The sequence below is a fragment of the Sceloporus undulatus genome, chromosome 2, assembly GCF_019175285.1.
Source record: "Sceloporus undulatus isolate JIND9_A2432 ecotype Alabama chromosome 2, SceUnd_v1.1, whole genome shotgun sequence".
Classification (NCBI taxonomy): Eukaryota; Metazoa; Chordata; class Lepidosauria; order Squamata; family Phrynosomatidae; genus Sceloporus; species Sceloporus undulatus.
In genome coordinates, this window is record NC_056523.1 from 58,708,450 (window position 1) to 58,726,164 (window position 17,715).

The 17,715-nt window shown below is 38.0% G+C and overlaps 1 protein-coding gene across 1 annotated transcript in view; it reads left to right on the forward strand.

Annotated features, from left to right (window-relative positions):
* ERC2 (ELKS/RAB6-interacting/CAST family member 2) overlaps positions 1 to 17,715 on the forward strand; it is a 765,920-nt gene that overhangs the window by 360,492 nt on the left and 387,713 nt on the right. Inside the window, 1 exon segment of the mRNA XM_042454903.1 lies at positions 11,308 to 11,443. Within this exon segment, the coding sequence (XP_042310837.1) occupies positions 11,308 to 11,443 (136 nt within the window).

A 17,715-nucleotide genomic window follows, 5' to 3' on the forward strand; every position in this document is an offset into this window, starting at 1 on the left:
CCTACTTGCATATCTCTGTCCTCACACAGGTTCATTTAGGGAGATATGCTGCTTCAAGTATCAAGGTCCAAAGCTTGATTCAGACTAGAAGCAAATTGGCAGCTGATGCAATTCCTTTAAGGACCTTGAAGACTTGAGGTTCTTTTGGTTCTCAATAACCCATTTGCATTTTGTGTTGTCCCTGTTTACTCAGAGTATAGCTAGAGTGGAAAATATTGTGGATTTAATTTCGGATTGCTGACTGTGACCTCTGTCGTAAGATCCATGTTCTCAATTTCAGTGAACAAGAACAAAGAGCCAAATGGGCCAACATACCTAGATTTCAGAACCATGTACAGTATTCTGGACTCTTCTGCATCCTCCATTACTTACCAGTAGCCTGGAAACAACAGTAGGCTCAAACATGAAATCTAAAGACAGTAATAATTCTAGCACAGCCCTATTGTGAAAAAACATGTCAGCAAGTATAAGTGTGCCATTATTAGTTAGGGTTATATGGTAGGAAATTCATACATGCTGTGGGCCAATATTCATTTGAATGAACAAGCAGATTGTAAAACGCCCTTTACAAAGTAAGTAGAACTGGCAGACTCCTCCTCCTCCTCCTCCTCTAAAAACAACCTCATCTTCTGTTGATTCTACTCTGTGTGCTTTTAGGGGTCAGAGAAATTCATCAAAATTGGTAATATTTGTGTAACATGAGATAAAACCAACTGAAAGAGGAGTTTAGTACTCTTTACTTGGCATTGGTGTACTTTTTCTGCCTTTTAATATAAATGCTTAACAAAGACTTGTTAACTTAATAGAGCAACAAAAAGTTGTTTAAATAGTGTTGGCTGGCACTTGAACAAAAACTTGCAGTCAACCTAAAAGAATTGTATGCATACAATTGCTTCTGGTGGATCCATTTGAGTCACTTCCTCTTTAAAGCAGACAGAAATCTCTGTGTTTTGCGTGCTTAGACACAATTTATAGTGCTATAAAATGGAATAAAGAAGGTGGTGCAGATGGCTGATTACAGGTTTTGGTCTCACTCCTTGATGAGTAACAAGTAGTTTTCATACCTGTACCATTGTACGTCACATAAAATGAAACTTGATAAGCAGATAAGAATTCTACGCTCAGAATTAAAAATAAAAGACTTTGTAGGAGATGAAAAGAAAGAAAAGGGAAAAAAAAGAAAGAAAAAAGGGAATCTTTTGGTTGCATCTGAAGGCTTCCCAGAGCTATATTCTGCATGATGTTATGACAGTCACATGAATTAAAACATTGGCCAACTAGTAAACTAGTGAACCAGCTTGTTCAGAGTGCTGGCTGTGATTTCACATCAGTTTCGTCAATTGTTGTTTCATCTGTCAGAAGCAAAGTTCCTGCATGGCAGGGGGTTGGACTGGATGGCCCTTGTGGTCTCTTCCAACTCTATGATTCTATGATTCTAAAGCACAGAGATAGTTATTTTACATTATAGCAGAGGTAGTAAATGAGTGTGAACTATGAGCCACATGCCACTGTGATTCTTTTTATACTTTGCTTAAAATAGGTCTGCTTTTATTTGAAATCAAGCTACATCCTGACAAAAAAGCCACATTTTTACAGCATTGTATTTTTATTCTTAAATTAATTAAAAACCTGGAATTATTTTACTAAATAATTCCATTGTTATGACTTCCAAAAAAATCACTTGTTATGATAATAGCATTTAGTGTGTGTGTGTGTGTGTGTGTGTGTATTTGTTTTAATTCACTTTTAAAAAATATTTTTGGTTACAATTTTCTTTGTTGATTTATTTTGTGTTAATTGCTATGGAGCAGAACATAGGTAAACTTATTACCCATCATGTAGCCTGAAGACAGTGTTGCATATTTCTGTTATGAAATTGGCAGAGAGATGCAAGGATTTCTGGCATACTTGTAGGTTTTATTAACTGGTGCTCAAAAGTTTCAGATTTTTGTAACTGGCTCACAGTCCCACTGTAATAATGCTTAATGTGATGAAAAGTGTTGGAAGGAAAGTATTCTTTAGGGGACCATTACAAACTCTGCTTCTTTCTTGTGTAGGAGTCTTTTGCATATCTTCATTTGGGAGAGTATTTCTAAAGAAACAATTTTTAACTTTGCAAGCTGGAGAAATGCTACCTTGGCCACTAAATACTACAGTACTTAGTTTTGGCTAATATTCTTTAGTTTTTGGCAAGCATAGTGGGGTACCTAACTGAAGTTAGAAACATCATAATACTGTTGTTTGAATTTCAGAGCAAAAGGCATTAAAAGCAGGTAGAAATAAAGAACAGGGAAATTGTCAAAGTGCATGGAAGTCCCTGTTATTCCTCATATGGCCCATATGCACAGGCAGGATACAGGCAGGCTCAACCCCATGGTATCCTGCCTGTGGTTCCTGCCCTTGGGCTGGTACAGTAATGGGCAGGTTATCATATGCATGCCATGGAGGCACTGTGGCGTGCCCTCTGAAGGCCTCTGTCATGGCCCATAAGGGCAAAAACAGGGCATCTGGCTTTACCCAATGTCATAGGCTGCAACTGGGCCTTCAGAGGGAATGTGGCAGCAGTGTAAGGTGCCATGCTGTCTACCATCTGTCCTCGTGGAGTTTCTAGGAAACTCAGCCACAAATAGCTGGTTGAGAAAGATTGCACTACAGCCTTTTGAGATGGGGTCAGGCCAGAAATGCTGGATGTATGTCTGGTCTGGCCAATCCCAGCCCAGGGCTATTGGTCTGTGTTGTCTATACAGGATGATGCCAGGATGGGCGGGGGTGTGTGTGCCCTTTTCTGGCTCTTTTTATACTATATTATTAAATTTATATCCCACTTTTCTTTTCTTTTTTGCTAAATTCTCACAGAACTGGGAATCAAGACAGATGTAATGGATGAGAACTGTACACATTTTTCAGGCATGATTGTATCACTATTTGTATAAAGGCAGCAAATATTGGCTGTTTTTTTAAAAATACTTTTTGGTATTATGCTCATAAAGGAATTTACTTACCGTCTCCTACATTCCACTCAGTTCTCAGAATGGAAAAGAATTTCATTGGTGTTGAGATTCTTCAAAGGACACATTTTGTGTTACCTGAGACATGTTGTGAGACAAAGCACACCTTGCCTCACAGATTTGTGTATTTGTGATGTTCACAATGCATTTTGTAGATTTAAAATACACAGAAAACTTGGCAAACATTTTAAAAGGTGAAAGAGCAAAATTTATACAATTGAAACATGTGCATGAACCTCAGGGAAAAGGTATAAATCAGTAAAAATGCATACAAGATGTATCTAAGAACAAAACCCAAACTCTTACAACCTGGTATGAGACAAAATGCAGCTGGGATTTGTAGACACACAAATAAATGTTTTTATATCTTTCGTTCTTTGACTACATGAGGTGAACTAGTGTAGAGCAGAAGGCCTTGAAATGCCAGTACAGTAGGAAATGCAAACTGTGGATTCCACACTAGGAGAAAAGTAGGATATGGTGGTGCAGTGGCTAAATGCCTGTACTGCAGCTACTCATTCAAAACCATAAGGTTGCAAGCTCAAGAACAGCAAAATGGCTCAAGCTTGACTCAGGCTTGCATCCTTCTGAGGTCGCTCAAATGAGTACCCAGGCTGTTGGGGGCAAATTAGCTTACAGTTGTAAACTGCTTAGACACTGCTTAAATGAAGCTTGTTTGTTTATAATAAAATAGTGTATAATATGTACTAATAACAATCTCAGATCTCCAAATGTTGATCCTTTCTAATTGAAATGACACCATCCATGTAGAAGGAGGAGGATCCCTTTGATTTGTGGAAAATGCCATCCTTAGTCACTGAAGTAGTCAGAGACATAGAGAAATAGATTTGGGTGTCATCAGCATGCTGATAACACCACTCCTCATGACTCCGGATGATCTCTCCCAGCAGCTTCATGTAAGTGTTGAACAGCATTTTGGTGACAGTATTGCGCCTTAAGGGACACCCGATATGAGCTCCCTCTTGGACGAATAACTGTCCCCAAGCAACACCATCTGGATTCTGCCTGAGAGGTAGAAGCTGAACCACTGGAGCGCAGTGCCCCCATACCTAACTCCCTCAGGTGTTCCAGAAGGATACTGTGGTCAGTGGTATCGAAGGGCACCAGCAGGGTCACACTTCCCCTGTCAATGCCCAGACGGAGATCATCGACTAAGGCGACCATGGCAGTCTCAACTCCATATCCCACCCTGAAGCTGGTTTGAAATGGGTCCAGATAATAGGCTTCATCCAAGATAACCTGGAGCTGGAAGGTGACTGCCCTCTTGATCACTTTGGCCAAGAATGGTAAGAAGGGGACCGATCTGTGGTTATTTCTCTCTAGGGGATCTAGGAAGGTTTTTTTTTTTTAAAAAAAAAAAGAGGTTTAACAACTGCCTGCTTTAATTTCGATGGAAGTTTTCCCTCCCTGAGGGATGCATTAATTTTAATAATAATAAATAATAATAAAATTTTATTTCTATTTCCCACCTCTCCCTGCGTATTGAGGTGGGATCACAACAGTATCAACAATACAAAATGCACAATAGAATAAAAACAGTATTATTTAACAATTATAGATTGTAATAATGTTTTTGTTGCATCCCCTCCCTGGACGGTCAACCATGATGGGCAAGGATCGAGGGGGCATGTCATCCTCCTAACACTTCCAAGAATCTTGTCCACTTCATTGGTACTTACAAACTCAAAATGACCCAGTCTAACATAATCCACAGAGTCACTGGACACCTCTCTTTCTATCTCTGTTATAATGCCCGCATCCAAATCGGCCCTTATCTGAGACATTTTATCTGCGAAAAGGTTGTTAAAAGCATCACAGCAGGCTCTAGTTGGTTGTAGTAATATGATTAGGGTGGGAGGCAACTGGGTTAACTCTTTAACCACCCTAAACAGCTCTGCTGGATGAGACTCTGCGGAAGCAATATGTGCAGCATAGAAGGAATTCTTTACTGCATCTATTGCCACTCCATAGAGATCCAAATGATCTTTATGGCGTGTCTTGTCAGATAAATGTTGATGTTTCTGCCAGCGGCACTCTAGTCATTGCGCAGCTTGCTTCATTTTACGAAGATCTTCTGTGTACCATGTTTTTTTATTTGAAGTGGGCCGGTAAGGACGCCCAGGAGCGATAATATCTGTGGCCTTGGTAAGGTCATTATTCCAGGTATCAACCAAGGCTTTGACAGAATCGCTGTCATTTCCCACCATAAGACCCTCTAGACTTCCTGGAACCTTTTGTGTTCCATCTGCTTTCGAGGGAGAACCATTTTAATAGGTCCTCCACCCCGGTGGGGGATATGGGTAGTAGCCTTTAGTCCTATTTTGATCAGAGAATGATCCGTCCATGACAAGGCAGAGGTATGAATTACCATGGATATTCCTGATCCGTACTGAAGACCGCATCAAGTGTATTACCAGCAGAATGTGTAGGACCTGAGACTAATTGGGACAGATCCATGGAAGTCATGGTATTCATGAACTCCTGAGCTGCACCTACTAGATCTAATGAGCCACCCTCGAAGGGGATATTGAGGTCTCCCAGTACAAGAACCCTGGGAGACTCCAGCACCAGCTCTGAGACCAGCTATGTCAGCTCGGCCAGGGAGTCTGTTAGGCAATGGGGTGGACAGTAGACCAACAGAATCCCCAGACTGTCTAGCCTGGGATAAGATCTCTTATGACTGGGATCAAGCCAGGTCCATTGGATCTTTGTCTGGTCTGCATGATACCTGCCCAGGGCTAATGGACCGTGTAGTCCAGACAGGATGACATGAGGGTGGGAGGAGCACAGGCTTTTTAGCCTGTGCAAACAACCCCTTAGTGGCACTTTTATGGTGCATTTTTACAGAATAAACAAATTTAAAAATTCAAATCCCTGCTCAGCCATGAAATGCACTGGGTGACCCTGGGCAAATCACATTCTCTCTGTCTCAGAGGAAAGCAGTGACAACCCCCCTATGAGAAGGTTACCATAAGCCAAAATTTACTTGAAAGCATCTTAATTTTCTATTACTCTTATTTCTTCCTACTTCATAATAGCATTTTTTGTAACGTAAAAAGATTTCTTTTCCAGACCCGTCCTGCAAAAGGTTAGGACCAGTGCAGTCCACCATAATGACACCAATCAACGTTGATGGTGTATAGAACCTTGGCCTATGAGATGTGGATTCATCTCTGATCATCTGGTCAGATCATTTCTGGAAAATGTGACCGTCTAGCTGACAGACATCAGAGAGGAGTTGGATTTACCAGGCTGTAATGTAGTGTGAACTGTGAAGCTAGATACCAAAATCTATAAAGAAAATAAAAAAGCCCTGTCTTCAGCACATTCATAGCTTCTTGTAATTAGATGTATGTATGTATGTATGTATGTTTCTTTTTTAAAAAATTGTCAGCTTCAATTTCAGAGAACATATATTGATTATGTTACTTATCTGGGCTATTTTCTTTTAAAAACAGCATATAATACATTTTGGCAGTTGCTTGGAGTTTCATGTGCTCAAAGTGGGGAGGGGGAAGAATTCAGCATGTTGGCAAACATAGCACTTCCCCTGTTTATGATAGATAATGATACAAGGCTACCAATAAGTGATCCCAGGATCAAGTAATTTCATCTGTTTGTCCCAGTGTCAGCAGAATAACTTAACAACATAATAGCTGATGAAAAGATAAACATGTTCTGCATCCCAATTTATTGGCTTATTCCACTTTATTTGTTCCCCCTTGTCTGTTTTAATCTTTTTATAGTTCTTACCCTTATTTATTTCCTTTGGCTAATGATACCATCCTCTCTTTATCTTGACCTGTTTTCCATCTTCCATAAATCTATGATTCAATGAGTGTCCTTAAAATTACAGAGGATGAGCCAAATTCATAGTTTTCACAGTACACTGAAGCTGTGATATATAACATTTTTCAATTGTGGTGTATGCAGGAGTACTCTAGCAGGACACATTAAATCTTAACAGTTTGCTCAGAGAGCAGTCACTTTGGGGCTGAGGGTTTCAGAAAAGGAAATTAATGGGGAAATTACACTGCACACATGCTGCATTTGGTTCACAGTTGTGTTCCCCTGAACGATTCCTTATTTTGCTTCTTACTTCGGTTTCCATTTTACTAAATATTTTTGTTTTTCAAAAGTATGAAGCTGTTAAGTTCTCACCTTCTGCTCTGAAACTCTGGCGGTGAAAAGTTTGCATTCCTACAGTATTACTTCACCCATATCAGGTTTTCTGATAGCTCAACAAATTGCTGCCCAGGGTATCTTATAAAATGTAAGCCTATTGTACTTTCTGGTGGCCTTCCTACTGAGTAGCATTTATATCACAATAGTTTCCAGTTCTATTAAAACAACATGTGCTCTTCTGATTAAGAAAAAGTCATCAGGGAATATTCTAAATGATGACCTGTCAAGCTCAATGGGCAAGCAGTTTGCTCAGATGAGATTAGCAATAGCCACACAGTGCCTGCATTTTAGTGAAAGCAAGACCTTACTTCATAATAGACAACTGCAGAGTTAAATCAAACTTTCTTTCCCTTTTCCATCTTAGCCAACATATCCACAAATGAACATTCTTGTATATTAATCATGGAGTCAACACTGGAGTTTGCCATCATGGGCACAAACAGTGACAGACTTCCACTGGTATTTTTTCATATGTGTTGGTTTTCCTTTGACATGTCATACTTTTTGGATGACTGTTCTCACCATTTTTAGTATTGTACCCTCATCATAGTAACTATGACTATATCCACAGTGCAGAATTAATGCAATTTGACACTGCTTGAACACTGCCCTGGCTCAATGCTATGGAATTCTGGGATTTGTAGTTTTGTGAGACATTCAGCTTTCTCTGTCAGAGAGTTCTGGTGCCACAATAAACTACAAACTGCAGGATTCCATAGGATGGAGCCATGACATTTAAAGTGGTGTAAAACTGTATTATGTCTGCAGTGCAGATGCAGCCATAACCTGAGGCAAAACAGAGTTAAGAAGCAATTAGTTAGGATTAATCATTAATTTGTAATTCCTTTTTGTAGAAATTTAATAATAATAATAATTATTATTATTATTTATTTTTACCCCGCCTTTCCATAAATATGATCAAGGCGGCTTACAAAATTTAAAACGTTACAATACAGGATAAAAAATTCAATATAAAGGTTAAAACATTACTACAAGGAATAGAAACAGGAGATCAATAAAATACACATGTCAAGGGCAAAGAGAAAGAGAAATCAATTTACAATGGTTAGGGGTCGAAAGGGAGAATAAGGGGCAGGAAAATGAACAATTTAACTAAGGTGGGTAGGCCAACCGAAATAAATATGTTTTCATAATTTTGATTGTAATATAAGAAGGGACAGCACCCTTTTTGTTCAGTGAACTTGTAACTGATTTGGTATATTGTATAGATTTAAACTTGATTCTTTTGTCCACTAAAGTAAATACATTGTATGTATGGAACTTACATAAATGTTGGTTTATTACCTGCCCATTGAATCACTGAAGCTAGTGATTCATGTCATAGTTACAAGGACTCATCTCTTAAATGTGTGTTGTTATTTTTTGCCTCAACTCATAGAATCCTGTTGTTTTAAAAGTAACTAAATGTATCTATTTTTGTTATTCAATACTGAGAAAATAAAAATCCTGATAGCTGATTAGAGTGCTATCTGACTACTTGGAGCATAGTGATACTGGAATGGTAATTGTACTTTACTTTAAAATGTCAAGGTATTTTTACAGTCAGTCACTTTTGTGCCACACTTAAGAGATCACTTTGGTATTTTACGACCAAGGATGAAACTGAGACTCATTGCATAGTGCACTGTATGTCATTAGTACAGTCTATGTCATATGTCTGTTTACCCTAAGGATGTAATTTTCTCCTCAATTTCCTTTTGAAGGGATTTAGCCATTTTCTTCCTGTTGTGAAAAAGTCTTTGAAACCTATGCAGTTTTTAAGGTCTGTTTACAATTTGGGACAGTGAAGAAAATGTTGTTTTATATGCAAAACAACCATGTACCAATTTTGCATAGAATCACTGAGTTGGAAGATAGCACAAAAGCCGTTCAGTCCATCCTATTGCCATGTATGAATACACAATCAAAGCACCCACAACCTCCAAAGAAGGAGATTCCACCATACTTCAAGGCAGCATATTCCACTGTCAAACAGCTCTTAGTGTTAGGATGTTCTTCCTAATGTTGAGGTAGAATCTCATTTCCTATAGTCTGAATCCATTGCTCCATGTTCTAGTCTGTGGAAGCTGCAGAAAACAAGATTGCTACTTCTTCAATATGTTGTTTTTTGATCTGCTTTCAAATATTTAAATGTTGTTATCATGTGACCTCTTAACTTTCACTTCTTCATGCTAAACATACTTAGCTCCCTAAGGTGTTGTTTATAGCGTATGGCTTCCAGATCTTATTCCTTGTAGTCCTGAACAAGAAAGATTCTCATGAACCTTCGATTCTTCTTGTCAAGGTTTCTTCACCCTTTAGAAACAAAATTTTCAACTATTTTTGTCAACTGTTTCAAAATATTCTTTCCATCCCTAGTGCACACTCCATTTTCAACTTATCAATTACTTTTAAAAATACAACAGACCAAATGCTCTCCTTGAATAACTCATGTTTTGTTTACTCAGTAATGTGTACAAAACTAATTTTTCATGTATATCTTAGCACAATGACATGACTAAAGGAAGGTGTGATAAGCTGTGATCAAACTTTCCTGCAATATAAAATGAATTTGAAGGTTTTAAATTATTTAATTACTAATCATATGGAACAAGAAATAGAAGAAACTATTTTTGAAGTATCTTCCCTTTCTCCACATTCTTTGTACTGAATGAAGAAGTGACCAAATAAAAATTTCTTCCAGTATAAAAATATGCTATTTCTGATTACATAATGTATAATTGATTGTAGATACGGAGGTAGTAGCTAGTTTGCTATCTTAGGAAGATATTATATTTTGATAATATTTGCTTTTTGGGATTGTTAGTGGACTGAATTTTAGTGTAGCTTAGATTTCTTCATAAATGTCATATGCTTTCACATAACAGTGCTGATGACTATTCTGTAAAGCTTTTCTATGTGCTATCCAGTCTCCTAATACTCTTCTTACGTAGTGGATATTCATAGAAAATGAAAATGCTATTTAGGGTTTATTTGGGATACGAAAAGGTGGACCAGTGAATACAACATGGCAATATCCAGCTGATACTGGGCTAGATCTAGTCTTAATCATAGTTAAAGCAGACCTCCTGCAATCAGTGAAACTTAATTTAGCCATGACTAACTTAAATTCCACTCTATTCAGTGGGCCTACTTTAAGTATGGCTAAATCTAGATCCGGTTCAGTGTGTCTAACCTTTTTTCCCCTTTACTACAGCATTTCCTACAGAAGTAACTGGAGAATTTCCAATGATCATACAGGCATTAGAAAATATCCTGTGTCTAAAAAAGGATTCGTGTGTAGTTCTCATTTGGAATTTGCACATGACATTTAGTATATAGATAAAAAGACAGAAATTCTTCAGAATCATGTGAGAGTCAACTAAATTAATATCTAGGATGCCAAGCAGGTAGAAACTGTGTTTTAACATTAGTCTTTCATGACTGCCTTACTGTGTAACACCAAACAATTGGAAAAAAACCAAGGTTTTTCTCAAGTTTTACTTCCTTCTAATGAATAATATGGATTTTTTTCTATAGATAATGTTACTCTATTAATTTTTGTATTAATTTGTTTTTAAATAATATATTAGATTGAAATTTATTTGCTGGATAAAAATGTATCTTGGAATGACTTCCATTTGTTTATTAAGAGATTTTAAAGGATATCAATGAGTTTCATGTTCATTGCTCTGAGAACAAGCCCACAAGCAGAGAGGTAAAAAGAAAAAAATGTTTACACTTAATACCACCGTCCCAGCTGACAACCATTCATGCCATTATGAAACATTTTGCTTTAAAAATAATTATGTAGGCAGAGAAATCTGGGACTCAAGAAGCAACTACGTAGCAAGCTTGCATGAAAATATGAGAGATTCTTCTTTTTAAAACCTGCTTCATATATTCATGTTGTATCACAGATATATTCTGAACAATTTAAAGGAGTGAAAGCAATTATTATCCATTTTTTATAGGTGCTAGATAACTCTGCCTGATGAAAAGGAAATGATTTCTGTCATTCTTTACATGTTTGCATTGTTACACTGTTACAAAGAACTTTTAGAATTAATGGGCATATACATACAATTCTTAGACATATGAAGGACCAAAACAAGAAAGTGGCCAACCTGAAGCACAACCAACAAATGGAAAAAAAGAAAAATGCCCAGTTGTTAGAAGAGGTTCGTAGACGTGAAGATAATATGACAGACAACTCTCAGCATTTGCAGGTGAGTCATTATTGTTTACACTTTGGCTTGGGAAATAGTTTTTAATTTGTCTGAAAATCGGGCAGGAGCTGTGTTGGATGTCAAAACACAAATACATGTAACTTCAGACTTGATGATTAATAAAATACTCTGGCACAGAAACTCTTTTTTCTTGACTGACAAGTATCTTGACTTTAAGAGAGGTGGGTACTCATTAAGGTATGGACAAACTTTTCTCCTACTGAATTCTTTTGGGATATGCTGAGAAGGCCTGGGACTGAATTGCACTGCTAATTTTGGAAGGTACATGATTTAGTACTTAGAGCAAGTCAGTAATGTTAGAAGTTGTGATGCTCTATTTGCATGAAGATCAAAATAGCATTCATCTTTTAATAGCAACATGATTGTATATCACCATATATTGCAAAATACTATTCTTAAAATTCTTTTAGCAGCCAGCATATTCATGCTATGTGACACTTAATTCAAGTGTCATATTGCATAAAAGTCGGAGGTATTATTTCAGTCACAGTGCAAACTGAAATAATACTGAAAAACAGAAATGGTAAAAGTAAGACCCATGAAGTTTCATGGAGCCAGAGCAGAAGAAGAGAAGGAAATGCCTCCTTTTGGTAACACTGTGTACTGAAAGGCTAATGTGGTTCAATCCAGAAACAGATATATAGGCCTGTTACAGACTGCCAAAATAAAGCTGCTTCGGGTCTCTTTGGAGGTATGCTGTTTAAATGATGCATGGGTCCTAAGAGTCCGGAGGTCACGCCAAAGCCACACTCCATTCCTAAGCACTGGAGTGCAGCTTTGGTGCAGCTTCCGGATTCTTAGGATGCATGCATCATTTAAACAGTATACCTCCAAAGAGACCCGAAGCAGCTTTATTTTGGCAGTCTGTAACAGGCCATAGTGTGAGACTGTTGATCACATATGCAATACAGCTACATTGTGAATCTGTGTATTGTTCTGTTGTTGAATTGCAAGGCCTTATGCAGAGAGGATTTGTGTCTGTTTAGTTAGAGATCAATTGACTGTTGGGAAACACTCTGACCCTGGGTGGTTTTCATTTGCATTTGTTGGGTCCTGATTTTAGTGTTTTTCAGGACTGGTAGCCAAACTTTGCTAACTTTAAGGGTTTCTTCTTTTCTGTTGAAGTTGTCCAGGTGCTTGTGGATTTCAATGGCTTCTCTGTGCATTCTGGCCTGATAATTGTTGGCATGGTCTAGAATTTTAGTATTTTCAAACAGCATTTTATGCCCAGGATGGTTTATAATATGTTCTGCTACTGCTGATTTTTCTGGCTGACCCAGTCTGCAGTGTCTCCCATGTTCCTTGATTCATGTTTGAAAAACACTAAAATCAAGAGCCAGCAGACATTAGATCTCTAATTAAGCAGACATAAATCCTCTTTGCATATCCTCCCACCCTGAGGCCTTGTTGTGGTAGTTTTATTACAGTGTTATACCAATTCATGGCATTTTATACCAGTTCAAGCTGGTTAGTGTTCAAGGTGCCATAAGACTTTGTTGTTTTTACTGCGTGTTGTCATCTCCTCAGTATGCCTCAGCATAATGATTCGGGACATAATTTGGGTGGAGGATGGTTGGTGATCACTCATAAGCAGCTCTGTGATGGTCACAAATGCTTTTGCCAGTGGCTAGAATAAGTTGAGGGGCCAGAGTGGTATAGTGGTTTCAGCATTGTATTACAACTCTGGAGACCAGGGTTTGAATTCCTCCTTGGCCAAGGAAACCCACTTGTGTAACTTGGGCAAGTCACACTCTCTCAACCTCAGAGGAAAGGAAAAGTAACCCCCTCTGTGAAATCTTGCCAAGAAAACCCCATGATTGGTTCACCTTAGGACATCATAAATTAGAAACAACTTGAAGGCACTCTACAAGAAGAATAAGTTGAACTGGAGATTTCTGTCATTACTGTTGAGTCCCCTGCTCCTTATTGCCTGGAAGATTTCAACTTACTTTGAAAACTTCATTGAAATCTTCCTTCTATCACTTGCTAGTGGTGGGTAGAATTTGTGGGGGAGAGGAGAAGCCCTATAAGATCTTCATCCCTTCGGACTATTAAATTACTTTTCTTGTGCACATCACACTGAAAGCAGCAGAAAGCAAAGGTTGTTTATTTTCATTCTTTCATAAAATTAGTGAGCTATAGTGAACCAGTAGGAGGAATAACAAAGGGACTGTGCAGATTGGTCATTAAGGCCATCCTGGGGGGTGGGGGCGGGGCATGGTGTCCATACAATGCACACCCTGTTTCCCCCCTATGGCGGTGTGATGCCGTGTGCTGCTCCATATGGCACGCAGCGTCACACTGCTCCTTTGGTGCTGTGTTTACACAATGCAGCACCAAAGAAGTGCTTTAAGGCAGTGGCAACATGGCTATTGCGTCCTTTCCAGGGCGCAAAAAGGAGCAGCTGTTTTCAATTCTTTTTTGCACCCTAGAAAGGCCAGATCAGGGCCGCAGTGTGTGGTTGCCGTGGCCCTGATCCGGTGCAGCTGGAGGCAGCTGCAGGCCATCCCTTAGGTGTGGTCTGCACAGCCCCTAAGTGATCTTCTTGGTTCATTACTCAGTTGGAATAAAACTGATTTATGATGGATTGCGTTATAACTTCACAAATTCCTAACAATTATGATAAACTTGTGATGGATTTTGAGATTACTATTAGTCTTTGGTACAACTGCAAGCTATTTTTTGTGGCAGTATACTTGTTTCTTCAGATGTGTTTGGTAACAAACAGGGGATGCTAAAGGTGGGTCTGTGAAGTGACTAATAGGAAATGTACCATTCTGGGTCTTTGGATTTTTTTTCTTTTAGAAAATTTGGGGTAGAATTTTTTTAAAAAAAACCTTTAGTCTCCTGTTCCATTCTTCTACCTTTTGCTTTATCACACCTCTGTCTCCCTTTTCTCCCCTTTTGTTCTGTTGTCTGCTTCCCATGCCACATACAGTTGGACAGTATACTCTCTAGATGAAGTTTGCTTCTTCATAGAGCTGATAGTGTCCCTGTTCGCCCTCATTCTCTGATTCTGTTGCAACTGATACTTGACTGAGCTTAATTGTTATAGTGATAGAAGCGGCATAATCCCTGTAACTGTAACTGCCTGTGAACAGTCAATTGAAATTGAAATAATCCACTACCTTTGAACTATCTGAAAGTAGTGAGCTAGTAATAATATGTACATGCACACACATGTCTATGGAAGTTGTTTCAGAAAGAATCACTTCTGGTAAGTGTACTGCTGTATTTAGAGTATTGAACATTTTACTTTTGCATCTCAACAGTTGAACTTCAGATTTAGTATTACAGATCACACAACAATGTTCAACAGAAATGACTGAGTTTCACATTTAGAGTTTGTTACTTAAATCAGATTTGCTTTATTTATTTATTATTTGTAGCAAATTTTTCTTGAAAATGCAACCTCTTTCTTAATCCAATGGATAAGAATAGCCATTTTTGGCCAAGTTCCTGTAATTCCTTTCCTTCTCTCTCTCTCTCTCTCTCTCTCACTAGTCTATTAAATTAATAAAAGAAAGGCAAGAGCCAATGTTTTTTGTCAGTGTTCTGTTAAATATCCACTGAGTTCTCGCCAACTCAAAACTAACATTTTTTTTGTACATACATGTTATATAAAATATAGGTTCCTTGGGGATAATAAGGTTTCTGCTTTTCCAGGGAGTAAATAGAAGTGTGATCAATTTGACAAATTGAGATTCTCATACATATTAAACATTGCAGCCTTACAAATCCAAAGATAGGGTGCCTAGGGTTTGGTTGTATCCAGGCTCCCAGTTAAGTCCAGAAGCACACCTCATCTGTGAATTTGAGATTTCAAGGGGACTATAATCCCATCTAGCACTGGCAAACTCCCTATTCCCTGATCTGCCTTCTGATGGACCAGGAGTACCTCTGTTTTGCCTGGATTAAGTTTCAGTTTGTTCACTCTTATTCAGTCCATTGCTGACATCAGACAATGGTTTAGTAAGGTTTAGTTTATTTGGACAGTCAAAACTAGTGCACCAGCTGTGCCCATTCCTTGAGAAGTCAGATCTGGCTATGGTGACACATGCCTTGATTATATCCTGTTTAGATTACTGTAATATGCTCTACATGGGTTGCCTTTGGAAACTGTTTAGAAACTTCAGTGAGTCCAAAATGCTGTTGCCAGGCTGTTAACTGAGGCTGGCTACAGGGATCATGTTGAAACAGCTATATTGGCTACCAGTCCATTTACAGGCAGAATTCAAAGTGCTGGTTTTGACCTTTAAAGCCCTAACTTGCTTGGTTCAAGACTGTGAAACATTGTGGTCCAAAACATGCTGCAGAAATAATCCAGTTGGAGACCACTTCAACTGCCCTGACTCAGTGCAAGAGAATCTGGAAAACTGTAGTTTATTGTGGCAGCAGAGCTCTCTGACAGAGAAGGCTAAATGTCTCACAAAACTACATTCTAGAATTCCGTAGCATTGAGCCAGAGCAGTTAAAGTGTTCTCAAACTGGATTATTTCTATAGTGTGTTTTGGACCTTCATCTCCTTTTATAAACCAGTGTGTGTTTTATGGTCTGCAGGATAGGGCTTTCTCTCAGTTCCACTGCCTTGACCAGTGTGATTGGTTGGGGACCTTCTCTGTGGCTGCTCCCAGGCTGGCCTCCCCTTGCACTCTTTCCATCAGCAAGGAATGTTTTATTGAAGGAGGCATTTGGTGAGGATATATGGAGTTTTTAACAGGGAGGGGGTTTAGTTTTTTTTTATTTTATTATTTTAAATATCTATTAAATGCTGTTTTAACTTGTGTTTTTAACTACTGTTTTAAAATCAATGTTAGTTTAATTGTATTTTAACTTTTGTATTAACAGTTTTTAAAAAACTATTGTGTTTTTAAGGTACTCTACACTGTTTGGGTTGCTTGCTGGGAGAAAGACAGAATATAAATTAAATAAATAAAAATGGGAATCAAAAAATGTAAAAACCAGCGGAGAGCATGAAACAATCCTGCATATGGGGGAAATTAGCCATGTCTTTTTTCTGCTTCTTAATTTTAGATGGCTTTTGCCAGAATAGGAAGTGTAACTAATCACTGAAACCTCAAAAATGTCCATCATTCAGCAAAATGCACCATGTATTATTAATTTCACACACTTCAAGGTCATTTATTTCTCTCTCATTCTCTCTCTTTTTTATATCAGTGGAAGCTCTCCACTCCATGTGTTTAAGCATTTACTGTAACCTACATCTTTTCTTTATATGAAAAAAAGATTGCATCTGTGAATTAACCTTAATAGAGTCATCTTCCATTTTTTTTCCTGTACTAAAGTTTTGTGATGGGTTTTGTATATAGAAGAGCAAACTTAATTTTTTTCAGAATAATTACAAAATATACAGTCGGGACCCAAAAAGGCACATTTTAATACTGATAAATGTGATGGCTTGCATATAAGAGGATTTTTGCATTGGATATGAATTTGATTTTTAACTGTGGATGACCATTTAGGTAATTTTCTTTTTTTATTGGCCAGCAGAAGAATCCATTAGGCTGTGGATACATTCCATATGTATTGAAACATTGCCAATGCTTTATTATTATACTGAAGAGATGCATTTCAATAATTTCAGTGGAAGAACTTTTTGTGAATTGACCAAGAGCACATAGGTTGGTTGATACTTTTGTGGATCTGTGGCAGATTTGGGGATTTCATGTGTACTTTGAACAGTGCTGCCTTTAGAAGTTAATTTTTTGTTGTTGTTTAATTAAATGGTAGTCTGCTAAAATTTCACTTGACATTATGTTCAGATATCTTCTTCATGATAATACTTGAAAAACAGTAATGACTTATATTCATAAACAGTTTACAGTGCAGCCCTATACAAGTCTTCTCAGAAGTTGGTCTCACAAAATTAAAACAGCTATGTGTGTATTGGATGGGTCACAGTCTGTAATTCTATATGCATAACCCTAACATAAGCCATATTATACTCAGTGGGCCTTATTTATGAACAGATATGCAAGTGTTTACATTGTTTAAACTATGCCAGCTACAATATATATATATTTTTTCTTAATGGCATATGCATTCAAGTTGCCTATCTATTGAAATGTAACTCAGTGAGTTAATGAAGCCTAGTGAGTGAAACAGTGTTCTATCTTGTGTCTAAGATAGTAAGGGTCCAATCCATCTGAGAAGGGCACAGGACATCTTTTAAAATCGCTCCTGTTTAATGGTCAAGAAACCTTCAAAGCACTCCCCCCTCCCTCCCTCCC